At 37.8% G+C, this 26254-nt stretch overlaps 4 protein-coding genes across 6 annotated transcripts; 2 read left to right on the forward strand and 2 right to left on the reverse strand.

Annotated features, from left to right (window-relative positions):
* Window positions 1–5192: 5192 nt before the first annotated feature.
* On the reverse strand, window positions 5193–11532 carry LOC143221796 (uncharacterized). Of its 2 annotated transcripts, XM_076447317.1 has the most exons (8): window positions 11090–11531; window positions 10926–10988; window positions 8527–10841; window positions 8360–8449; window positions 8202–8289; window positions 6841–8121; window positions 6115–6174; window positions 5193–5600 (listed from the first exon to the last, which is right to left on the reverse strand). In XM_076447317.1, exons 1-6 carry the CDS (start codon window positions 11115–11117, stop codon window positions 7970–7972), a joined length of 2736 nt encoding a protein of 911 aa, XP_076303432.1. In that variant the 5' UTR covers window positions 11118–11531; the 3' UTR covers window positions 5193–5600; window positions 6115–6174; window positions 6841–7969. The 2 variants fall into 2 exon arrangements, with proteins under 2 accessions (XP_076303432.1, XP_076303433.1); XM_076447318.1 differs by lacking the exons at window positions 5193–5600; window positions 6115–6174; window positions 6841–8121 and having other exon boundaries at window positions 8261–8289; window positions 8512–10841; window positions 11090–11532.
* A 762-nt stretch (window positions 11533–12294) lies between these two features.
* On the forward strand, window positions 12295–14851 carry LOC143221799 (cell cycle checkpoint protein RAD1). The gene is made up of 5 exons (XM_076447322.1): window positions 12295–12463; window positions 12554–13053; window positions 13126–13350; window positions 13537–13731; window positions 13815–14851. Exons 2-5 carry the CDS (start codon window positions 12952–12954, stop codon window positions 14142–14144), a joined length of 852 nt encoding a protein of 283 aa, XP_076303437.1. The 5' UTR covers window positions 12295–12463; window positions 12554–12951; the 3' UTR covers window positions 14145–14851.
* Window positions 13074–19295, reverse strand: Fabp (fatty acid binding protein). Of its 2 annotated transcripts, none has more exons than XM_076447320.1 (3): window positions 19018–19295; window positions 15314–15585; window positions 13074–14752 (listed from the first exon to the last, which is right to left on the reverse strand). In XM_076447320.1, exons 1-3 carry the CDS (start codon window positions 19094–19096, stop codon window positions 14699–14701), a joined length of 405 nt encoding a protein of 134 aa, XP_076303435.1. In that variant the 5' UTR covers window positions 19097–19295; the 3' UTR covers window positions 13074–14698. The 2 variants fall into 2 exon arrangements, with proteins under 2 accessions (XP_076303435.1, XP_076303436.1); XM_076447321.1 differs by lacking the exon at window positions 19018–19295 and adding an exon at window positions 15808–15966.
* Window positions 19296–19492: 197 nt separating this feature from the next.
* LOC143221797 (uncharacterized) lies at window positions 19493–23196 on the forward strand. Its single transcript, XM_076447319.1, has 3 exons — window positions 19493–22010; window positions 22438–22597; window positions 22693–23196. The coding sequence occupies exons 1-3, from the start codon at window positions 21839–21841 to the stop codon at window positions 23087–23089; spliced, it is 729 nt and encodes a 242-aa protein (XP_076303434.1). The 5' UTR covers window positions 19493–21838; the 3' UTR covers window positions 23090–23196.
* The last annotated feature ends 3058 nt before the right edge of the window (window positions 23197–26254 follow it).

The raw sequence follows: 26254 nt of genomic DNA on the forward strand, positions 1-26254 counted from the left end.
GGAATCAGGTCCAAATTCGAAAAGCTCGTGTCAACTAGTGGAGGCTACATCGAGCAATTCAATCAAAATTGGCGAAAGAATATATTGACATTTTCCTGGAATGTGGACTGTTTTTTTTTATACAATGACTTTTCCGGATTTGCCTCGATGACCCTGTACGAACGAATAAAACTAGCACGATTTTCTTTGGAATCCAACGCGAGCAAAAAGTTCACTAAGAATGGACAGGCGAACCGTGTATTCCGTATCACGGCATGCCGAAACATAAACGCGGCTGAGCACTAATTGACTACCTTAAATATGTAAGACCGACCTGCCCACCGGGTAGCGGGTAACAATAAACTAACACTTAAGACGCACTCCAAGGCACAATGCGAAGTCACACTCCTCGCGCTAACGATCTCACCTTGCCGAGCTGCGAGCATTACACCATAGTGTTTCTGGAGACTGTTTTCACTTGTCATAAGAAACAACGAAATACCGGCAAATAATAATTCGCTGTGTCACAGGCATAAACCTACAAACGCAGCACGCTGTTGAATTGTAAATTAACCCTCTATAGCCCGCATTTCTGGCATGAATATGAAAACACTTGTGCAACTTGAAAACATTAAATACCATACTGTAGATACAAAGTGATAATGGATTCACAGTTTTGAAAAATTGAAAATAGCAATGCTTCCTTGGTTACGATGGAAACAACAGAACAAAATCCTTTTGTCACGTTACGGCTACAAACAGAATTAGATTCAAAAATATCGATATATCAGTAAATGACTTCAAAGTTGTACGGAACTATAAAGTGATAACGCGTGTTAGAAACAATAATTCCATTGTATAAAATAAAATATGTAAAATCTGGACGCCTCGAAGCTAAAAGTAATAAAAATGCCTTGATTTGATAAAAATTGCTAACAGAAATTGAAATTATAGTGGCAAAATCCTCAACCGAATTGACAGCCAACCCAGAAAATATTTTATGTTTGTGTAGTAGCGTGATGGGTAAATTTTCCATCCCTGAAAAAGAACGTAAACTATTGCCCATCCTCCGTTCGTAAATGGAAACGCGCGCGTGTTTCCATAAAACTAAACGAATCCTCCCAGAGGTAACTAATCGATGGAATTATTTTCTTTTTCACCCCCTGATCGCGCAATAGCATATCGAAATGCTCTCCGCGTCGTAGTTTTTCGTTTAAGCGAACGATACGAGGCCGCGTTACTTACCACGTCATAAAAGCTAACAATGATGGAAATATTAGTTTTTAAAGCCGCGCAGGGTGTCGTTAACGGTCTGAACCTTTCCCGGTTGCGAACTAAAAGTTGCTACCCCCTCGTTGCTCGTCGGTTTTCTTACGCCTCGCGTTTATAGGCCTCCGTGAGCTATAATTCCTCTTTCCTCCGTACACTACTTGATACGTAAGGAAAGGAACGTGTTCCCATTCGTTTACCTTGCACGAAGTTATACGACTTCAGCTGCACCGAGTGCTGAAACGACTCTTCATAAAAATGTATCTAATTCCTTCAAGGCAATTTATCTATTTCGCTCCTTTTTTATTACTGGAGAAAAAACGTATTTGACTAAAATCAACGACTTTGTCTTCAACACTTTACCTACCGGAAACTTACTAAATGATGTTATTGGAGGGAACTTGTTGGTTCACAGTTGAAATTGCAGTTGAAGGATCCATTAAACAGTCTTTAATAACCTTCAAAAATGATCAAATAATCACCGGTATCGATTCACCATCTATCTCTAAAAATTAATTTTTCTGATAATATAGTAACTTAAGCCGAGGTTGATTAAAATTTGCACAACCGTTAACAGTTCCAGAAACAATCACAGTGATAAGCTCAAACTCTGCAGTTTTCATTAGAATAACTAACTTATTTTTATTTCGTGGGATTTTTCTGGAACGATTGCTCGACAGACAACGTGTTAGGCATACTCTTGTAAAAATAATTTCTGAGTAAACAGCGTTTCCATAAATAAAAGATTACAATTATTATCGAGATCGAACGATAGAAACTTAGGGTAAAGATACCGGTTGTCGTGCCCCACCCAGTTATCAAACACAAAACAAACTTTTTAGAAATTAATAAAAATAACATGTGAAGTATACCTCTTATTACTTTATTTTTCAAAATAAAATTTATGTTTCCCCTTCATATATAAATCAAACGCATTACAATAAGTTTCGTTGAAGATATAGAAAACATTAGTTAAATACCTTATTCCCCGAGACAACGCAATGTTTCTTTTTAGACTATAGAAAATGCTAAGAAACTGTGACACACCAGAGGATAATAAAATAATGATTTTATTGTGCTACGGCATGAAAAATATTAATTAATTAATTTGTTATCACTTTCTTGTGTCCGGTAAATAGGACCAAAACTTCGTTAATATTTCTTTTGCTTTTTAACAGAATCGTCCAGAAAAATTTGACGATACAGAAAAAAGGTTGATAATCTCAATCGTTTATCACAAACAATGCAAAATAAATTACAGAATGCCTTCAAATTAATAAATAACTTTCAAGTCGTCACTAAATATCCGGTAACTGGTACATTTACCCTTTATTCTTCGAATATTTAACACGAACAGTGATTTATTTCAAGATGCTGAAAACATTTCGAAAATTTGTTGCCCGATCGCCCTGAATTTTTGGTTGCCGTTGCTTTTGATCGCGAGGACCGATAACGACGGTGATTATAAATTTAAGCGCTTTTAACAAAAGCCACGTTCACTCGCAACTGTTTCGCACGCAAGCGGCACTTTGCATGCCACATTCCGGACGACTTGTCACCCTTGTTTGAACTGGCGAACTGGTGTTGCGCTCAAAGTCCGAATGCATAATTAATCGGGTTATCAATTAAAGGAGCGTCGCCGATTCGTGACTGCGTCCTACGACTGAACCGTAGTTACACGGATGCGCGATCGTATTTTTACGTTTGGCGACAGTCGAACGGAAGTCCAATCCGTCCAGATCGAACGCTCCATATGCCGATCGAGCAATACAACTCAATTTTTAATTCGTTTGAGATTAAAATACTCGAAAAGATTGATTTTTTCGAAAACAAAGTCTAGTGAAAAAATGTTATACTGGTACACCACCCAGACACCAATCTCCCTGTATATCTGCTCAATTACTATTAAATCTTCGATCTCTATTGTAAAAGATTCAGCTGTATCTTTTCTTTGTTCTTGTTTTTGTCTTTCTATTATATAAAGTAGTCTTTCTATTATATAAAATAGTTCTGTCATGCGAACACTCCGAGTGGCGAAGCCGCGAGACGCCGCGGGGGTTGGTAAGCGAAGCGAACAGGAGCCCTCTAGTCGTATATAAAATTGTTAAAGAAGTCATTTGTTAAGTTGAGTATATGGAAGAGATTTTTATAAAATTCCTGTGTGAACAAGCTTCTGATATTAAAGGTGTCACTCTTGCTTGTAAACGATCTTCATACGACAGCAGAACGCATTAATGAGATATTTCAATACTGATTGTCTTTAAGATTCTTTGAATGAACCAAGCGGTATGTTACCTCGAAACACACAGTTTCACGACTTCAGGGTAATTTATATTCCAGATACGGAACCGGTTATCAATGATCGATTGATCGACAAAACACTCAGTGGTAGAACCGAGCGGAGGTATGTAAACTCCGTTTGATACCAGCAAGCTCAATCATTCCCTCTGTTCTACGACACGGCGCGGCAGTACCAACACAGTCTGTGTAAATACAGGGAACTGAGTGCACTTTGCTCGATATTTAATGCGAACGTCAGATCCTATTGGGATTGTACAACGTGATTCGCTAGTTAAGTAGTTCCAAATTTTTATCTAAAAAGAAGTTTTCTCGATACTAAAACCGCGTAAGTATTTACTATACACATTCAACGCGTCAAGCCGGATCCAATTCAATTTCAAAGATCGATTTACCCGAATATGTATGTCGAATATAATTTCAAATATACTCAACCGATTAGGTCGATTATGTGATTTTTCAATGGCGCGATAATATGAATGTGACATGAACGAGCGTCTTTTTAAATTGAATGCTAAATTCAATGCCGGTCTGTAATGACATGTGATTCATAAAGTGGGTATTCTTGGTAAGGTTATTAAGTATCGTGTAAATTTCTTCTATCAATATTGCTTTTCATTTTATCCTGCAAAACTTTGAAGTTCTGACACAGTCGAAGAGTGATGCAATGTAAAAATGGAACCCTGTGTTGAAAGGATATTAAACTTAATCCTAAATATATAAACATTTTACACAGAAGAAGAAGAAGGGTAACCAAGATCATATAATTGCCTAAATAAAAAACAGTTGATGTTCGTCGTGCCAAAACTATGATTTAAAATTTAAGTTACAAATGTTACCGGCGCTGGTAGCGTTATCTGTGTAATTCAAATAGAGCTAAATGATCTAATTATAAGCTTCACCGGTAATACAGAAAGTGATACAAAAATGGTAAAAGGTTTTCTGCAAAATTTTAACCACAGTACCACTGACGACATACTATTAAAGACTGCCAGCCCCTGACACCGACGAGATACTGTTAAAGACTAGCAGCCCCTGTGTCATTTAGGTGTCATTAGTCATTATTGTCATTAATGGAACTAACAGTAATCTGAAATACCAACATTGCTAAAAGTTCCGTTACCGACGAGAAATAGTATCTCGTCGGTGCTCCAGCCACAATATATCGTAGAGGGCGAACCAGGGCGAACTGTTTGAGTGACTCGATATCCTCGTCGGTGACTGCAGCAGAGAGAGACTGCAGCTGACTGCACTTAACGATTAAAAACAAAAGAGATTCATGACATATCATTATAAACTATTACGAATTCCATTTATATTTATTCCTAGATTCCTGCCATACTAGTGCGACCAGGTGCGACCTGTCCTGTATAAAAAACGGCATTCGCCACGTTAGTGCGACCGTGCTGCTCTCTTAAAATGGGCAGAATCCAGGACAGAGCGACCAGGATTGTGCCGAGGGCAGAATACGCGAGCTCACGCGAGCTTTGCTGCCATGGCCAGAATCGAGTCATCGTGTGCTTTGAGCAGCTTCGAGCGACGTTCGGACAGTATAATGCCCGTTACCTGCCCTCGGCATGCTGAGCTCGATTTCTGCTACGGCAGGCCTGGTTGACTGGGTATGTATGTAATTTTAAATCTCGAGGTTTATACACTCATAGATATTTTTTATTATATTTCTTTCTTACATTTCTGAAGAAAACAGTAACAATGATATAGAAAACATGATTGCTAGAATGGGATGTGATAGATTCGACAAGGTTTTTTCATAGATTTATTACTTCCTCAGCATGTTCCTATAATCTACTATACTTCATGCGCCAATGAAATTCCGTTGATAGTATGGTGACAACTCGTCGAATTTTATTAGTTATCGTCTGATAGCGTCAGTAAACAGAGGAACGAGTCTAAAGTAGATAATGGCATCTAAAATCTTGACTGCTGAATCGCGATATCCATTCCATTATAGATCGAATTAGGTAGCATCCGATTTCCAATTTAGCATTTGCAGGGCTGGCAACTGCACTGTCCGCCGGATTTGCAACAGCATTTGTCTGCAAATGAAGGAGAACGTATAAAATTATTGCGTGGTACCTATACGAATAAAATTATCTTCAAATGGTTCTTGCTTATTAGAATTTCCCAACAATCTTGTTAGACCACCAGTTTCGTTCAATTATTGTATAAAGCAAATCAAAATCTTGTGAATTTTAAGGAACTGTAGTACATAATAGGAAGCTTATAATTGGATTACCTACACTCAACGAACTGTCCAATAAACCGACATTAGCGCTAGTCACGACTACTGGTCATTGACCTGATTTACAAAAAAAAAAACAAAAAACACACACTATCTGATCCAAATACCGTGACTACATTTCTCTTAAGTAACCTCCATGTTTCGTTGAAACCAATGTAACTGAGAAGGAGAAGTTGTATATATACAACAATTTTATACGACTTATCGCGCATCGCAAGTAGATTTTAGTGTAATAAAAACGTAGCTTATTAGCACTGAATAAATTATATATATTAATCGTGGATAATTAGTAAATTTTTATTAATTACCTCCGCAACCGGACGAACAGCAGTTACACGAACTACCGCATTTGCAGTCCTGGCATTTATCTGTAACAAATAGAAATATTATAAATAAATGAATAATCCGAGACGATAGATACCATATGATTTAAGATGTTTAAAATAATTTATTACATATTATTCAATAAAAACGGATAGGAAATTGATGTAATTCGTAAAATGAGATCCCTCCTTTATTCCAAGCAATTGAGCTTGATAGATAAATTATTTCATTGCCTCCTACGCGGACCAATAACCACGTGAATCGTACATTACATGCTGATTACATGCGTACCAAAGAAATTCCATGGCACACAAGAATTTCCTGTTATTAAATTCCGTGAACGATCAAACGTGCAGAATTCTTATCCAAAAGTTCACCTTTACAATTCATTTGTAATACCGTGTGTATAAACAAAGTTTAAGAAACGCTTGTATGCCGATAAACAATTTATCACAGAAAGAAAAAAGCCGTAATTTACTGTAATATTTAAATAAATAAAAATTAAAGATAAGCTAATTCAAATACTTAAACATAGAAAGGAGCATGTAATGATGTTAATGATTCCCACCTATATTGAGTGGGAAAATTTAAATGGATTTTAAAAGTAATTGAATAAGAAATTTCTGGTGTGTTCGATCACAGGCTGGGAAATTATTATTTTAACATACGGAAATAATGTTTCTAGAAATTGACAGAATAGTAACACTTACCGGAGCACTTGTCGCAACATGGTCCCTTCATTATGATTGATGATTGATCTTCGCTCCTTAGTCGACGAGTTCTATGAACGCAGAGTGATTACTTGTGAGTTCCGCTGCGCCGCTTCGAATTTATCGATCATCCCCTCCCATGGTCTCTCTTATACCAGAGTATCTGAGCGGCGTGTGCAACCTGCATGGTTAGTGCCATGCGCAAACCAGGGCCGTATTCGTTCAAAGCAGAGTTCGTGTTCGTGTTACATGAAATATTAACATTTTTCTTTAGGTGTAATTCGAAGTTTCAAAAAGATGGTAAATCCAACATACACTACCCCTATTATAACACGGACAAAGGAGGAGTCACGTGATTTTATTTTGAAACCGATTTTATACTCTTCGTTTTCACTACCAAGTAATAAATACGACTGATGCACATTGCTTTCTAGTAATAATAATACTGCATCTATTCAGACTTCATACCATTTTTATCGTAAATGTGCTTCAATAATGAAATTCGTCCGAAAATTTCTGTAAAATCATTCTTATACATAGTTTCAGTAATTAACTTAATTAACTACAATATTGCATATCTTTTTATGCTTAAATGCCTAATAATTCTTTAATTTTTTAATTCATATGCGGTTTCTAATATCTTCTTAATTTAAAAATTAGAGACAGTAGTAGCAGGGCGCAAAACTAATGTATCCGTCCCTGCGAGAGCGCAGCACGAACCCAATGAAGAACGTTACACACGGTACGCAACAAGAGAGAACAACAATTTTTCAATTGATCCCGCGTAAATTCATTCTAGAAACAAAGAAGTAGTAGTATGACTGTGGTATGACTCATTTCGTAATTACTATGGGACAGAACTAGTATTCTTTCTGACTGTTTCTTGCAATCCATTAGAAAGCATGGCTAGTGAAAGTATTTTTACGTTTAGGCCATTCTCTGAATTTGGTATAAGTAAAAATTACATACTTTGCAGTAACTTCTATTGCAGCATAATCGGGAATAAAGAACATAATAAAACGCAAGCATAATAAAATACTTATTTTACTAAAAAGTACTTCTTAACATATAGCCACAGTGTACCATAACAAAAATATAAAACAATTTATTTGCACTTATAAGATACTAATTACATGCATTTCTTTTTGTGAATAAAGTTAGTTTTACTAGCTGCTTGTTCCACGTGTATAGATATATCTTCTGGTTCATAATGTATTTCCACTACTTCTTTAGTTGACGTTACACCTGTATCCTGCTGCTTACATTGTGATTTAATTTTACCTAGTAAAAAACATTAAAAATTGCGTATCATCATTTGCAGCAGTGAGCATTCGTAAATATGGATTCTGTTTTCCTAATACCTTCATGTCGGATAACTACTTTACTTTCTGTGCATTCCAATAGTTTTTTTACTCGATTTCCCATTTTCGAGGACTTGGTTTCTTTTATCTGTTAAATGGATAATGTATGAATATAATGTATATTTGAACTAAGAAAATCGTCAATTTATAATACATACCGTTTCTACTTGTAAAGGAAGTTTATAAGAAACTTTGGGAAGTATCAAATGATTCTTAGGGGCACTACTAGTCTCTGTGTTCACAATTACCTATAAAGAATTCAAACAAGTGTTTTAACATCCATAAAGCAGTTTCTTCAGTAAAAACTTACGAGTATTTAATGTACCTCCTGTTTGTGCATTTGATTTAATCCTACTTTTGGAGATAAGTTAAACTTTAATGGAGTCTTTTCTTGATATTTTGTTGCGCCACTTAGTGGCGTAGATTGTTTTAAATCTCTACCTAGAGATGATTCAAAGGTCTTCTTTGTAGGTGTAAGCAGCCAATCATCAGTTTTAGGACGTACATTTTTTATTAGCTGCATATCTGTACCTCTTATGTACATACCAACCGGTGATACTACAGTATTATAATTCCATCTGTACAATCCTGTCGCATGTGGACTTTTGAAAATATGTTTATCCAAATTATTTTTTGGTGTATTACATATATCGGGAAAATATTTTTCTTTTCTTTTATACTTTGTTGTTGAAGGACTTTTGCCTGGCGAAACAAAGAGTTTTGGTTTCAAATGCTCCGTTTTTTCTCTATACTCTTTACCCTCTTTTCTTGCCAATGGTGTCCTGTTATGATAAATCCTGTATGAGTTTAAGGGTTTCTGTTTCAGTATATGTGATTCCATGTTTGAATTTTTTTTTAGAGAATCCCTAACTCTCTCTCTCTCTTCTACGTTTTTAACATCAATTTCGTTTTTATTTTGCAATGGACTATTAGGAGCATAAGACTCTGACTTCTCATATAAATCAAGAAAAGGTTTCTGCCTTTCCAAATATGTCATATAATCTTTACAAGACATCAAAGTGTTTAAAAACTTGGTTTCATTGTTAGCTGCTGCATTTGAATCATTAAGGGCAGAAGATATTGGTGAGATATTTAATGACTTCATTTCTTCTATAATTTCAGTATCTGCATTGATTTCTGTAAGGATCCTCGCTGTATCAAGACACCTCTTTCTTTTCTCAGCTATGTCTTGCAAAATTGTTTTTTCCAACTCATCCGTATCAAATTTTGTATAGACATTTGGAACTTTATCAGCATTTATGTTATTCAAATCAGAGCCTCTGTTAAATTTTATAGCTTTTTTCTTAGAATATGACATATCTGTTGATTTGTAATCTGATTCTTTTTGCACTTTGGTGCACAACTTGTTGATCAAAGGTTGTTCTATATATTTACTATGTAAATTGGGTGTGCTTGAAACTAGTTTCTCTTCGTTATCACCATCGGAGATATTTAATGAAGCCATTTGTTCATCACAAATTTCCTTGACTTGAGTCATACTTAATAATGAAGACATTGAAAAACTTCTACGTAAATTACCAGAAGATTCCCTGTCCTCTGGAAACGATTTCTTGCATTGAAGCTCCAAACGTTCAAAAGATTCAAGACTGGACACATTTGTTATAGACATATTTGTTATGCTATCAGTACTTCCATTAAAATGATTCTTTGAGATTTTTTGAAAAAACCTTTTCTTAAGTACTTCTGTTGCAGATAATGGTGTACTATGCAAAGAAGTTGTTTTCATAGATCCAGACAATTTTTCAACTGGGCTCTCTGAATCATCTTCAGAACTTGGAGATAAAAAAAGAGAAGGAGCCCACTCAGGGCACGTTTCATCTTCTATAAATTTACACATTTTGCGAAATTCTAATGTTAATCTGCTCAAATTGAATCCTGTTGCATTACATGTGTCTTCACCATTATTTATTACCGATTCTTCGATAATAGTCACCAACCTTTCTGTGAAATTTTCAGGTGATCTTACAAACGTCTCGGACAAACGTTTCAAGGTCGATTCTATTTGTGAAACTTCTTTTATTTGATTAAGCTGATTATCTAAAGAACAAAGTATTCTTTCAAATTTCTTTATTCCAGCAGGTTCTTCTTCATATTCACAGATGGTATGAAAAAGATCGTTGCTTTCGCAGTGGGTAGAAATTGGCCATGACTTTGTTGTTGACTTAACTACATTTTTCTCTGATGCTGAAACTATGTCGGATTTGCTGTGATTAATATTATAGTTTGTGGCTCTCTTCTTTTTCTTTGATGATGTTGATACTAATGCATCTATTTCTGTAGATCCTGTATTTCCTTTTATTGCACACTGAGGATCCTTGTTTTCTTTATTATCAACTTTCATACATGAACGTTGAAATTCTCCGTTGCATGTAGATTCATCATTCAAACTATCACTTCGAAATAAGTCAATACGTTTATTTAAGTCTGGTTCTACTCGAACTGGTGTACCGAGCAAGGAAGATGTATTTAGAGTTAATGAATCTATTGCGTAGCTATCATCTAAGATGTTTGTATGTTCACTACTACGTCTAGATCCACTGAAAAATAACCTACGTGCTTTAGTCTGATCCAAACTATCTTGAGATGTGGAATGAAGAGTACCAGAGCTGGTAGACAATTCTGAAATTTAAATTATTTGACAGTCAATTCGGTATACTTTAATGTTTGCTATGTTAACGTAATGTTTGCATCATATTCACTTACGGAAACTGTTTAACGAATCTGTAAAATTTTCAGCACGTCTTCGTTGTCGACTCATGTTAATTCCTTATTAAAAAATCTAAATTACAATTAATGATACTCACATACGAAACTTAATATCACCTTTTCAAAGTACAATCATAACGTTCTTTTAGATTTTAAACTACCATTTTGAACGGTCAATGCAGCCAACATATTGAACACAATGATGGGATGTCAGACGGGGTCTTCCCGCTCATGTGTATCCAGTGCATAAATTTTGCGAAATTATGCGGGATGACCAAGATAATCCATTTTAGCCAAACTTTTACTTTATTGATGCTAAAATCGTCGCGAAAAGCCTATCCAAACAATGGTCGAACGTTGAAAATTAATCTCAATGCAGTGTTACCAGACCGGTGTGTATTCCCTTCGTAAGTAACATCACGTGACATCCCCTCGTGCCACTGGCTTATTGTATATGTATTCCCTTCTCTTTTGTGTTTTGTAATTAACCAGTATCAAAATTGTTGTAATATTATAAAATTATAGATCCGATAGTTAAAATTAACCTAATATCGTGTTTTTATTTATGTGCGTTTGTATTATCAAATGTCAGGTGTGCCAATACTTTGGTTCCTAACAGTTCCTAACTGTGCCTATTTAGAATTGCTGCGTGCCAGAGCGTTCTAGCCGTTAGTAAATAACAATGCTTCATTATATTATATTATATCGAAGAATTTGGATAAGTGTAGAATTCATATAACCTGTATTCAATAAATACATCTTATGCAGTAGGTAGGTTTCATTCCATTCAATTGGCAGCAGTGAAATAGCAATTTACATTCTGAAGTTCGCTGTGTGTTCTATTGTTCTCTCTGACAAGTAAAATTATTCACATTTATCTAATGTTTAAAATATTGAGTCAATTGCAATGCATTTTGTTAAAAAGGTATATTACTTTGTGTTGATGTAACAGTTATTCAAATAAAAGAGAGAATTTTAATTTCAATTTATTGAGTAGTTTCCGGTTAAACACTCTATTAGCTTGGAACAAAAATAATTTCCGCTTTCATTTTTTAAGTTTATGCGAGTGCAAAAAAAACTTATCAACATCGAATCTATATTCTCAATTATTATTAGATTTAATAATTGATATTCTATTTAACAATTATTCTTGTCACCTCATTTTCATTCAATAATTTTTCAATACCGGCTACCGAAGTTATTTATAGTTCGACATTTCGTAGAGAGACAAAATTTGAAATAACTTTTACGCATTAATTTTACTTGTATATTTCTCAAAAAGCTCTTCATGTCTTTTTAAAAATATTTTTCTTTTTTATACGACCCCAGAATAATTATATACAATAATTGAACAAGTTGAACAAGGTACAAGAATACAAGGCTTCATGAATGCCAATCAACAATTAGAGGACAATTTATCTGCGTCTAACAAATATGATGAAAATTATGTAAAACTTGTGCATAGTATCTTAAACGAAACAGCCGCAAGTTTTGAAAAGGAAAAAAAATGTATGTGATATTCAATGATTCATAAGGTAGCAAGTTTTTATAATAAAATTAATCATTTCAGTTTCTGATAAAGTTCTATTAAATTTGTATAATATTTTTGGTGGTGTATTTGAAAGAGCATTAGAGTTGTATGAACAAAGACGTGTAACCCACATTTATCCATCTGAGAGTGCTGCAGCAGCACCTCACAGTGATAAGAATAATGCAAGATATTTGGTGCAAGTTAAAGGCTCTTCAGGATCAATATATACATTTTTTCCTGATATAAACTATTGTACTTGTTCATCATTTAGGTATTATAATTTTTAATTTCTATGCTCATTTTTTAAACATCAAACGCATCAATAGTCATCAAATATTTTTTTTCACAGGTGCCAAGTGTTAAACGATAAATCTTTATTCACTTGCAAACATGTTTTAGCCGATTGGCTAGCAACAATTACAAAAGATAAATTGTCTTATCAATACATAACAGAAACTCAATTTCAGAACATATTGATGTATCAAGTTTCATATGAGCAACATGTTACCTGATACAGCAAATTATAAGTTTGTTGCAAAACTAGGGAATCTTAAAATTATAGTACAATTATTGAAAGCAATTAATTTTAAGGAGGTATAATAACACAAAGCATCTTTATTCAACTATTAAGTGTATTTGATCTAGTAATCTATACATTTTATTTAGACTGCAACATGTTTTGGGACTCAAAATGGTTTAAAAGTAACAGTGGAAGATGCAAAATGTATGCAAGCCAGTGCATACATTCCATCGCGTGTATTTCAAGAATTTATCTTAAAAGAGGATGTTATTTTTCGAATAAATTTAAATATACTAGTCGAATGTCTTTGCATGTTTTGGAGCAATATCAATTCTCAAGGACGTTCAGTGGCTCTACAACTTTTTTATAAAGTATAAACACATATAATATTCATGTGATTACATTGGTTTAACTCGTCTACTTTTAAATGGACAGACTACAAAATAACTGGCAAATAAAATTTGTTTAGATCTTAAACCACACTTTCATTATTATTGGTATTTATAAACTAAATGTTCCGTAAATTTCAAATAGTAATGAATTAATTATAATGATAGGGAACTGGACATCCAGTAACGGTTCTCATAGAAGAAGATGGTATTATAACAGACTGTTCTTTAAAAACTCAAGATCCCGATGAATTGTTGGACTTTCATCTAGAACCAAAAAATGTTTTGAATAAAGTAGTTCTACAAACTGAATTGTTGAAAGATATATTATCAGAGCTTGATCAAACCAGTGATTTAATTGAGGTAGGACACAACTTTAAATATGTACGTTTATAGTTTTATACATTAATGGTTCTATGTTTGTTTCAATTTGTCTAATTGTATAGCTTGTTCTATCGCCTTCTGCACCATATTTTCGAATCAGTACAGCTGGTCTAGCTGGAATTTGTCACATTGAGTTACCACACGATGGTGATTTAGTAGACAATTTTCAGTGTACCGTAACAGCAACATCTAGTTACAAATTGTCACACATCAAGCCAGCTATGAAAGCCTTGCAGTATGCTAATAAAGTTTCTTTGAGAACAAACACGAACGGACTCTTGTGTTTCCAGTATATGGTCCAAACAGATGAGGGTCATACATGTTACATCGAGTACTATGTAAGGGCTTTATTTTTTCTTCTATTTTCCTTAAATAACCAGCAGTCGAAATAGTGTACACATATCAAAAATACTTTTTTTAGATTTCTCCAGTAATAGATCCAAATGAGTAATTGTACTATAGGCTTCTACAGAATGTTATAGGATTGTACATAGTAGTGGAATCAAAATTATTAAATGTGTTTTTTATGCAAATTATCCATTCATTCTTTGTAACACTAATTGTAAGTATATAAGAAAATATTATCTTTATACCTCACTCCAATATCTTTATTTATAAAGATTCCGTTTGTGCAAAAGCAAATAATTGAATTACATTCAAAACAAGCGTAGAAAATATATGAACTGTCGGACCTCTTGCGACGTTATATAATTATATTCAACGTATGTAAACACGAATATACACGCTATCGAAACAGTGTGTGCGCATCTTTTCGCTTTGGAATAGAAGTCGGAGCATTATACATTTCTACATCGACCCCCTCTGCCATATTTTTTACATTTATAAACAAAAACAATGTATCATTTTTTGACTTGTAACGATAAATTCTGGCGTTGATAATCCATCGTTGGTCTGAGAAATGATCATTTCTCCGTTAGGAATACCCTTACTCTAGGAGCTTGTATACTCTCGTGCACACAATATCGTCGACTTTCATAATCTGCAACAGGAAGAAAAAAATAAACGATCTCACACATGCATGTATACATGTATATACATATATATTTATAAATATATTGCATAAATGTTCGTAATAATACCCGCGCGTATAATTTTTTTATTAACTGAACCCCGAGGCCTCCGAACAATTGATTATCATTAACTTCATTATTGAACTTCTTATTAAATTGTTCGAGTCACGAATACCAGAGGCATGCGGTAATTGTCGGACCTTTTGACCAATGGCACGACCATTGTTATTATCATTAACCGTTCGGTCCTGTTATCTGTCGTTGTGTGTGTCGTTCAACCTTACGGAGTTGGCTTCCATCGCACGAAACCTAACTCAATTGAATCGTCAGGCTCATAATTCTTTAATGATCTCCCACGGTGCAAGATTACGTAATTGATTATCTGGCAGATTTTATTACATTTGTCGTTGACCCTCGAGCCGAAACGATAATGAATCATCCGGCGAAACGAAAGATCGCCAATCAGTGTTTCACACGGCTGATCGTACGATTTTTTCTCTTAGTTTACTTTGCCACTGAATCATACGCACCGCCTTCATTTCCGTTGGCATAAACTCCCTCTCGATCGTGGTCACCTTCGCACCCTTCTGTATCTGAATGAGTTTGTTTCCCTCCATAGTGCAGACGCTTTTCACTTTCCTGTCGTCCGGGGTCACTTCGTCGAACTCCTCGCCGAGCTTGAATTTTATTTCGGAATCCTTGAATGGGCTCGTCGTCTTCAGCGTGTAGAGGTCATTGTTCGCCGTTAATTCAACGACAGGACTCGTACAGCTACCCATTTTACGGGTCATCACACCCACGCCTGAAAGGAGAGGAAGCACGGTTTAGAAATCTAAGGCGAATTGAAAGAACACCACAAAAACCGGTCGTTTTCAAGCCGTTTCTACGCTTCGCTAGCTCCGCGTGTATGCAAGAAAGATGCAGCCCCAGTTCGTCGCTCATCAGATGCGTAGGGAGCATGTTGTTCAACGCGAATTCGCAGACACATGGTTCCCGTTTAACAAAACAAAAAGCGTTACATCACCTAAGGCTTTCATGAGTTCGTCGAAGTTCTCACTGGACTGCAGCTTGTAACGTTTACCGTAGAAGGCGGACAACATTTTGTACGATTGCGTTCTTCGCGCGACGGACCACCGAGAGGAATGCACAAAACAAACTGAACACCAGCCGACTGATTACCGTATTATATACTTCAAATAACGATACTGCCTGGTTCCTTATCAATCATATGTGAATCACAATTCCGGTTTGATTAATGCGCCAACAAAAAGTCGCAAACTTTGAAGTTTGAACTTTTGTGATACCGTCTACAATCCCGTTATACTTGTTTACGGTTGATATACTATCTTTTATACACGATAATCGTTAACTCTGTATGCAATCTTCCTTCTGGTTTTTCTTTTTTAATCAATACATAATTGGAATATAATACAATTTTATATAACATTGCATACGATACAATACGTGGACGCGGTTGCGTAACATGAACCCTTTTTTCCCGTTTAAACGTGCTCTCCGCGCGTTGCGGATAGAACTATCTCAATAGGAATCGTTTACGTTATTTTATTACAGGTATATTATATAATGATAATCAATATTCGCAGTCGCAATTCTCGAAGGCGGTTGTGGACACGAGATCTCAAATAACATTGTAGTGCCGCAATGCACGTTGCGATCGCATGTTCCGTGTAAGCATGCAATTGTCGATCGGTCACCGTTCGAGGAAGCTATAATTTATGTTCCTTCATAGCATCAGTCAACACTTCGTTGCGTGGGCTACACCGATCAGTGTGAACTTGCAGTATTATTTAATTTCCGGTACTTGTAGAGAAATAACTACAACGCTGTGAGAATGTAAAAACGTCGCGTACGCACGAATAAGATGGTCGTCGTTCGTTCAAAGTGCTATCGATATATATACAATGTCTTATAACGATAAATTGAATTCTAGACAATATAATGTTCCCGTTTTCGTTGAGGACTCTCAACCAAAGAATCTAAAGAAAATTATATTCTACTTAAAACGTCGATCAATCATTCAGCGAACAGAAAAATTGAGTAAGATTAAAAGAATTTATTCATATCAACAATTTATCAATAAAATAAAAATCGAGAAGTTAATTTATAAAGTTCATTACTTTTTCAATCCTCTTACTTTTCACAGATCATAGGCAAATTTAGCATGGTGCATCTATCACCACAAGATTTCATTTCTAAATCTAAAGAAATAATTCCGTCATTTAAATATGGATGACGTAACAGTCACCGTGTTAAAGAGAAATGTTTTAATACGGATTTGATTTGAATGGTTTTAGATTTTAAATTAAGTTATTGTTAGACTTGGGACGAAAACGAATTGAACCTATTTAGCCTTCAAAGGATTTACTTATGGCAAAGACTCTTAAGCTGCGTGCGATGTTTTAAAAAGGTGAATGAGATTAATTAGAGCTGTCGTCAGGCGATGGCTTGTGACCATGGGTCATGCAACTGCCAGTTGTTGCAGAGATATTTGCCTTATAATAAGAACATTATTCTTCATTGAATCTAACCATTAATGGGGAACGCGAGAATAGCGTTTTTGTGCTAAGATTGTGCGGAACGTATTCAAGAATAAAACCTGTTTGGTTCGCATTCAAGCAGTATTTGCAACACATTCGTGGCTCGTCGAACTTTAAACGACAGTAAGACATGGAAGATCTATTTATATAAAATTAATGACGTTGCATAAGATTGGAACTTTTAGTACAAATGTTTACACGACAATCGTGTGAAAACATGAATATCACTATCTTTAATAAATTTGCGGTAATGGAAATATATCGTGTAAAAATGATATCAAAGTAATGATTATCTTTACTTTTTACTTTTATAAGCGTATGGTAGACGGAATTACAAAACACACAGAAATACAAGAAAGACAAAAGTTACACAGAAATACATAACACTTTTAAGTCGGAATATTTGCAAAACGCACTTCCTCTCAGTCAATATAAAATTGATGACGTTTTTTTTTGCTTGGACATAAAAGCGATAATGGCGCTCTATGTAAATTCGAGTACGAACCAGATCTGCAATATTATGTTCCTAGATAATTTGCGATATTCGTCTTATTCCTTCTTCAAAACTGGATAAAAAGTCTGGTATAGTTCTTAGATGTTTAAACAAACTATCCTAGTGAGAGAGAGTTAAATTAATTATTCTCATTTATTTCCTCAACAACTGGAGATAAATATTACTATACTGTAGTTTACGCCGAACAGTACTACCTCTCATTCTTCCTTATGTTGCTATAATATGATTCCGTATGCTTACTCATTAGCGATAACGAAAGATACGAGTTATTCTACACTACGCGAGTTCATTCTAAATGGAGTTCATTCGCAGATTGAATAGTTATCTAAGAATACTTGTTGAATCTTGCTCGTACTTTCTTACAAGTTTTACCAATCCGCCAAGATCACGCCCACTGTTTCGATTGATTCTAAATACCTGTTTTACTCCGTTTGATAGTGTTAGTAGGCCGGGCCGGTCAATGTATTTTTATTAAGTCAATTTCATAAGTACCATACATTAGTCCGATTCGACTGACAATTGCGATTTATTAATCTTGCCGGCGAATTAATTTAAGTGCTAAATTGGAGTTCAATCGGACTCCGCCTGTGGCACATGGCGGGAATTAAGCACTGAGGTCAGGTCGTTGCACGACCACGGGGGCATAGTTCAACGTATTTAAGTTGATTATCTTATTACGATACTGAGTTAACTCCGATATTACAAAATATGACCATCTCACACAAAAATCCTATTCAAATAGGGTAAGATCCAATTTATTGTATCACTCTCATCTCGATCCGATTTCTTGTTATCAGTCAACAACAACGCGGCAGTGTAGCCGTGCGTAGATAAGTACGTAGATACACACACGGATATATTTGTAAACGAACCTACAATCTCATCACCTTCAGAGCTGTTTACCATCAATTACAATCGTACCGTCCGAAATGATCTGCTTGTGAGAACGCGAGACAATTTGCATAACAGTCGCGGCGCATTTTTGTGGTGGCGATAACGACATCCTCGAACGTAGTCCATCGCTTCGAAAACTGCAGCGATTCCGCATAGTCATCTCGCGAAATAAACTGCGTGAGCAGCGGCGCGAAGGCGTTCGCGTCACGGGGAGTGTCCTTTCCCCGGATCGTATAATCGCGATGATGGTTTATCGATTCATACGTACCAAGGGCTTTCATGAATTCGTCGAAATTCTCGCTGCTGGACAGCTTGTATCGCTTTCCAAGGAATTCTTCGGTCGGCATGACGATCGATCGAAACTATCCGGGCTGGAGCACGTGTGATATTGGTCCAAAGGACGATTGCCAACTGGGCTGACAGAGAAACGGTGATGCAATGGGAATAGACTGATGCTCACTGTCTTCACGCCGGCTCTAGACTGACTAGGATCCGGGAGGACGAGGAACGTTAAAGGTGTACACGATCTCGTCAGTGTGAACCAACTATACAGTAGTACATAGCTCGCCCTCCCTCCTTCTCCCGTTCCCACCTACCGTCTCCGCGTTTCTTCGTCTCTCTCTCCTTTCTGCACACCCCGTTTGCACCCTTCCCACTCTCGGTCTCTCTTTCTCATTTCAACGTATCGTCGGCGTCGGTTCCTTTCGTCCTTTACTCGAAAATATTCTTCTCTCTTTCAGCAGTTTCGCTTGCGCGGTCGCCCCCATCCCTCCCCACCCATCGAAATATTCGCAGCTGCAGCTCGGACTCTCGATGCCTCGTCTCTTTTCAACATCCTGATTTCTTTCGTTTTTATTACAGGTTACCGCTAAATTGATTCCACCCTCTTTTATTTCCTGCCTTTCTTCCACACGCAACGTGGTACGACGTTTTCCTCTACATTTTTCGACAACTCTAGTTGTTGCACATCGGGGACACAAACACGAGACTCGTGGCCGTTCTGGTGTGCGAATAAACATTATTGTAATCAAGTGATTTATGGTTATACGATAAGACTTGTATTGTGCATGTTTAAAAGAAATCTTTATCCGATCGGTTATCAACGGAGTTGGCTTTCATTTCAATACTTCATATTTTAGGTAAACGAATCTTTTGCAATCCGATGCATCCGATCGATTTTAATCTACAATCAATGTATACAATGGTTTCATGATTTCGTACGATTATTATAACATTAATCGCGATCAATTACTTGACAATGGAGCGGCGGTGGCGTATGGGATCATGCGCAAGCACTGGCTGATTGTACCGGTGCTCGTTCGCTATTGGACGATGTGGAACCGCGCGCGACGCAGCAGCCAATCGCAGAGCTGTGCGATCAAAGTATGAACGTAATTATTCAGAACATTCGAACAGGTCAGATATTTTCATTATATCCCCAGTGATTATACAAGGTGTCATAGGAGTTTCTGTTATCAGCATGTGAACCACACCGCATTGTTGAGGAAAGTCATTAAGTTATAATTAAACTTTAGCGATATGAATTTTTATCTGTATTGTTTGTAGAATATCGCGAACAATCGATGTTTCCACGATGATCTGCGTAGTTCTGTGAACAAATTTGTACGTTGCTTTTATTATGTTCCGCGATTGCTCTACAACGAATAGACCAATCAGAATGCAATCGCGTGCATGTTGCAAAGAATGTTTTCTCGGTGGTCTCTCCCCGTTTATCTTGATCATCCCTCAAGGTCCACGGGATCGCGCACAAAAGCGGCGGTATAACGTTTCATCCGGCGTGATCGTTTTAGCTGCGTTTGCCAAACCCCACGGCATGGTCGATAACGGCGCGGTGGAAACGCGACGACGTGACCGCCGCGTACCCACGTCCATTCTCGCTGAGCATGGTGTCCACACGATCACGTAGCAACGCGCCACATTCGACGCACGCGACCATGCCCGACGCGTTTGGCAACGTCGAAACAGCCCGAATTCCGCTTCAACCACGGCAAGAACGCGATCCGTGTGCGTCTGTGCAACGTGCCACCCGGACGAATTCGGGCTATTCCTCGTCCGTGAATCCTTCGTTTTTCGTTTTTCCAGCTTCGACGAGGCTTCAATCCGAATTACGCTCCGTACGGATATTATTCGATGAAACCGTCTATTTATAAAGTTAGCGAATACCTTTGACAACCGGTTCCAGCCGATCACCGGTTTCTCGCAGCGTTATTATAAATCCGGTGCGGTCGATGAGCGCCAGTATCACCGCATTGGAAATGCGGCGGCGACCGGCCGGCCAACGGGGACGCGCCGCGTCCCGCCGCACCGCGTCGCGTCGCGTCGTGGCGTGTTGCACACATTTACAGTCCACAAGGAGGAAAGGAGGCGATCGAGTGAGCGCGCGGAGCGGAGCGGCGCGACAAGCTCGCCCCGCGGGTTCCGCTGGCTTTCAGCCTCTCTCGCCGAGATAGATTTGGCAACGCTGCGGCATAGCAGCGGCATAGATTCCGCTCCGCAACCGCAACCGCACGCCAGGGCTAGCGCCATGATGCCAAACCAAGCTAGCCGTGCAACGGTTTCTCCGCAGTGACGCGCAAGCTGCCGGCGACGGCGTAGCGTACACGGGTCGAATTGCTTGCGGGAGGCACGTTTCCGTCCAATATTCTATTTAGATTTTTTCCTTCGTTTTGACCGGTCCTACGTTCTCGCGGTCGTTCGCTCACGATCCAACCGATTTCATAGCACATCGACTGCATTTATTGACCGGCTTGTGCCGTCCTTTACGTTCCGTATTAATCCGAATCGATAATCTCGTATCTCTAGTTGCCTCGTTGAAAAACAGTCCACGTTTCATCCCTTATCCTCCTCATTAACTATCCTACAATTCTCTATTCTCATTGTTCCCCCCTCTCTCTCTCTCTCTCCCTTTCTCTGCTTCTCTCTTTCTTTCTCTTTGTCTGACTGGTTATCTCCTCTGGCACCTGTTTTATTGCAAACATTCTAAAGTTAAAAAGTTCCAACGAAACGGGACAAAGGGATAATCGAACGATAAGCTGCAAGGGTGGTTCCAGCGCCCGGTATTATTCGCCATGTTCGATACGGAGAAATTTATCGAGGAGATAGAGAAACGTCCAGCGATTTACGACGTGAATCGTAGCGAGTACAACGACCGTAACGCCAAGATGACCGCGTGGGACGAGGTCTGCCAGGTGATGGTACCGAATTGGGCGCGCTTGACGGACGAGGAGAGAAACGTAGAAGGTATACACACAGTCTCTTGCGATCGATTGATCCGGATTCCTCCACTTGCACTTGCTCGACCCTGGCACTGGTCGCCACGACCGTATGTCTGCGGTCATTTAAAATTAGTTCTAATATCGTTTTTCCTTTTCATCGTACGGTTATGAAAGTGACAATTGTTCGTTTACATAATCCAACGATGAAAATATCGGTCTTGAATTATTATACTTTCCTTAAAAATTGGACGCGGCGCCGGCCGCATTCATTTCTCCCCAGAAATCCTATGATATAAGGGAGATATTGTTATCTATCAGAGTGTGTGATTTAGACGGTCGATTAACAGCCGTTCCGCACGGCAGAATGCCGACGCATACTAATTACACCGGGACGTATAGATCGTATCATCTACGATCTATATCGTATCGGCATAATCGTATCATTGTTTCAGAGAAAAATCTACGCGGAAAATGGAGGAACATCCGTGATTATTTCATGAAGGAGCTGAAGCTGCAGAAGTCACAGAAATTGGGACCGTCCGGTAGGAAACGGAAGAAATACATGTACTTCGATCAGCTGCAGTTCCTTATGCCAACGGTGGAGAACAAACGGTTGGTATATGTATAGTACCTGGCGCGTTGCTCGGGTGTGAATGAAACGGTGAACGCGCAGGACCGTCTTATATTAGCGCTTCTGTGCTCTACAGGAACGTTACAATACGGCTGAATAATTGCAAGTCGGAAGAAAGCGAGGGTGAAGTTGACAATCCGGTGATCGAAGAATACGATATGCCGTTAACCCACGCCGCTCCTCCCATAACAGCGTCCAGAGAGTATCTTCAACCGGGCGCATCCTATAAAATGTGTCCCCGTTATCCGAAACAGCTTTGCGAGACGTCGTTCGCGTCCTTCGATAATGAAATTCACGATATGCTGTCGTCACATAGCAGCCAACGAGTTGCTTACGACGAGGACGACTACGACAAAATGTTCCTGCTCTCCTTATTGCCTATCGTTCGACAAGTACCGGAAGAGAAGAAGCTGGACGTCAGGATACAAATACAACAGGTTCTGGCGCTGGCTATACGTCCATCGGATAACTAACAACGTTAGTTCCGCCGTATCTATGTGAGCGATCGTGGCGATTCATAAGACTTAGCTCTGAACGTGTGTATATATATATATATATATATATATATATATATATATATATATATATATATATATATATATATATATATATTAAACATATGTACGCGTGTGTCCGATCCGCGCGATATTTCCACGGTTATCGCGGAGGGGCTTATTGCGCGACACAATATTTTCATTAACTTGATATCACGAATAATACATTATTCACCTTTTGATCTTGAACACGGTGTAAAGGTGTACATTTTTGTAGCGGTACAAGCCACTTCAACGTTGGCTACGCTTCGGTTACGTTGATTCCGATAATTGCTTGATAATAACTACGTAGGTCGCGAACTGTTCGAGTTACCGATACAGCGATAACGTGTTCGACGAATGTCGAATACAACGTAGAGACTCGCAGGGACTGAGCATGACTTATGGATTACACTTCGAGTACCTATACCTGTGATATTATACGAGGAAAAGTCCTTTTGATAAAAGTGCAGAAATAGAAAATAGAAAATTTATATGATGTGGCAATGTTACTGTAACGGAAACGCGATGCGGTCGGTCTTTGCGTGCAAGATCGGTACATGTATTTTCGTAATTTGAAATAAATATTAGTTATATTTTATCAATACTGTTTAAAACGTGGAAAACTATGGAAATTGTTAATGACGAATTATATGGGAGATAATGTGCGCACAACGTTACTTGTAGTCGATACTGGATTCGTCCATGTTGAGGGACGCGTCAACAGGTGGCAGCACCTGCACCTCTCTCACCCGAAACTTCCGTTTAGCACACGAATAATGGTAAAGTACTTAATTTAGGAAATGGAGGTTAATTACAATTCGATCGTATTTAGTTTATATGTATATTTATGTAACACTCATCGCCGATTACGTATACCCAATTATTTCCCATCGATTGTTTGTCAAATTCAAATAAAATGATTACAATACACCGGTCACTAATTAATCCTACGATATAAATCACACGTTATTTGCGGGGGAGGGAAAAAGGATGACGTTCGAAACAAATTTCATGGTAACGAACTGTTTTACATAAGTGCGGGTTAATACCGAGGTGTCTATTATTTCCGTCGGGAAACTCGACGATGGCGTAAATGGCCATAGGATTGTTTACGTCTTGATACGTTAAGGAGATTTCAAAGCGCCACTCTAGGAAGACATAAAATTTCATCAGGAGTTAGTGGACCCGTTTCTGAGTAGCCGTCTAGGTGTAATCGGCGGTTTCAATTGAATGCGCACCTTTATATTCAGATGCAGGGACCGGCTTTCAGTATTCATTCTAAAGGGACTAACTTAACTCGAACTTAATTTTGCCGTCCGCTTTCTCCCCGTAATGATACTCGTTCTTTATCGTAGATGTAGTCGGAGACGTAGACAAGGATGACGTTCTAAAATGAGGACAAAGCGTGTCTTTCCTCGGATACGATCTCGTCGGTTGCTTTATTTCTACCGGGCGCAAACTGAATTTAATTATTCACTCCCGCATTCTCTATGCATGGCGTGCCTGTACTACAGCAGAAAAAAGAATTCTCGCAAATTATCTAATTATAACGCAGATAATGAATTCTTGAAACACGGCGTCCGGCCTGATTTTTCGCAGAAGTAACGAACACTCGGTGCGTCGAAAAATACATCCGTTTCATTATTTTAGCGAAATCATGTTGGTGATGTCCAAATCAAAATATCATTAACTTAACATTCGTTACTGGTCTATAGAGCGCATGGAGCTCTGACGTCAAACGAAAATCTGATCCAAATCACTTGAACGAAACGCGTGAAGCAGATTGAATTTTGATTCGGGTCGAATAACATTGATTGCTCGTTCAGCAGGAAAACAAAATGGCGTTGATTATTGTGACTGATACGCTCGTCCGTATTATTCCCGTTGAAAAAACGTTCGTCATCAGTTCCATGTAAATTGTGATGAACCACCATCGATACCATCGACTGGATCACTCGGTCCAATTTTAAGAACTGCGACAGCACTCACAAGAAATTTTGCCGCCAGTGACATTTCCTTTGTCACTGGGCATTTACGATCGAACATGGGAACAATGGGGTTGCATCGTTTCTGCACAGCATTGTTTCCTTTTTTTTCGTGCGATTTGTGATTTTCAACCCGATCGAGACAAAGGCTGAAACGAAAAAGGGAGGATGTCGTGATACCTGTCGAAGTAGAGTTCAGTTCGCTATGTAATCTGACAATAAATCATTTCGGCATTGTTGCGCGCTTTTCTACGGTGGATAAATGACAAGCAAATGCGATATGCTTATGCGAATGTGGCAGGAGGGCTAGAATTAATCGTTCGCTTAACCCCTTGCGCAACATCGAGTCGGACTCGTGATGAGGATTTCGAACGGAATCTACTACATACGTGTATGTTATTAATAGACTGCGGATCTTACGCATGTATAGTGTGAACACAATTTTAAAGTATTAGACCTGCATACTAACGAAAGTGGTAGATATTTTAATTTCATAAAAAACATCTAGCATGGAAAAATGTATTTTTTTCCTTTATTTGAACTTGTATAAAATAGTCTGTGATAATGGGAATCTTTCTTCACAAGAAACTTCTAGCTCTTTATTTGAACTTTTATAAAATAGTCTGTGATTATTATATGTACAGTCACACATATAGTCACGCATTATTGTGTGTACAATTGATTAAACGCCTGGAAAAATGCATTTTCAACAACGGCGGGTATGTGGAAGGTGTATCCATAGAATTTAGTTTTAAATAATTCAAAATAGAACAAATTGATACGCATAAGTAAACGTCATTAATTAAACAACCTGTAATTGTTTGCTAGCTTCACTTCATTGTAGTAGCTTCTCCCGAGAAAAAGAATTTCTGTAATAGCCGGTACGGTTTAGCGGCACACAAGATCAAATAGGCTTAGCGGACCTTAGTTAGGAGCGTATTGTGATCCGACGCACGGTTTTATACCATTTCACGACTTTCCAGGACAGAAAATGACTTTATTACTGACATTGACTCGTTGAATTCGTCTATAGACGCACTATAATATTATATGATAGTTAGACGGCGGATTTTTATGCATTTATGAAGAAATTAGCTGGGTGAAATATTACAATGGT

Source organism: Lasioglossum baleicum, chromosome 3, assembly GCF_051020765.1.
Source record: "Lasioglossum baleicum chromosome 3, iyLasBale1, whole genome shotgun sequence".
NCBI lineage: Eukaryota > Metazoa > Arthropoda > Insecta > Hymenoptera > Halictidae > Lasioglossum > Lasioglossum baleicum.

Bases quoted from the DNA above. Each gene is read 5' to 3' on its own strand.
- LOC143221796 (XM_076447317.1), bottom strand. From the start codon at position 11,117: ATGTTGGCTGCATTGACCGTTCAAAATG. The intron at 10,989-11,089 runs GTAGTTTAAAAT...TTTTTTAATAAG, and splicing joins TGCATTGACCGTTCAAAATG to GAATTAACATGAGTCGACAA. The intron at 10,842-10,925 runs GTAAGTGAATAT...TTTAAATTTCAG, and splicing joins AGATTCGTTAAACAGTTTCC to AATTGTCTACCAGCTCTGGT.
- LOC143221799 (XM_076447322.1), top strand. From the start codon at position 12,952: ATGAGCAACATGTTACCTGATACAGCAAATTATAAGTTTGTTGCAAAA. The intron at 13,054-13,125 runs GTATAATAACAC...CATTTTATTTAG, and splicing joins AAGCAATTAATTTTAAGGAG to ACTGCAACATGTTTTGGGAC. The intron at 13,351-13,536 runs GTATAAACACAT...TTATAATGATAG, and splicing joins CTCTACAACTTTTTTATAAA to GGAACTGGACATCCAGTAAC.
- Fabp (XM_076447320.1), bottom strand. From the start codon at position 19,096: ATGCCGACCGAAGAATTCCTTGGAAAGCGATACAAGCTGTCCAGCAGC. The intron at 15,586-19,017 runs GTACGTATGAAT...CTCTCCTTTCAG, and splicing joins CGAATTCATGAAAGCCCTTG to GCGTGGGTGTGATGACCCGT. The intron at 14,753-15,313 runs GTGCGTATGATT...TTCCTGTTGCAG, and splicing joins TGCCAACGGAAATGAAGGCG to ATTATGAAAGTCGACGATAT.
- LOC143221797 (XM_076447319.1), top strand. From the start codon at position 21,839: ATGTTCGATACGGAGAAATTTATCGAGGAGATAGAGAAACGTCCAGCG. The intron at 22,011-22,437 runs GTATACACACAG...TCATTGTTTCAG, and splicing joins CGAGGAGAGAAACGTAGAAG to AGAAAAATCTACGCGGAAAA. The intron at 22,598-22,692 runs GTTGGTATATGT...TGTGCTCTACAG, and splicing joins CCAACGGTGGAGAACAAACG to GAACGTTACAATACGGCTGA.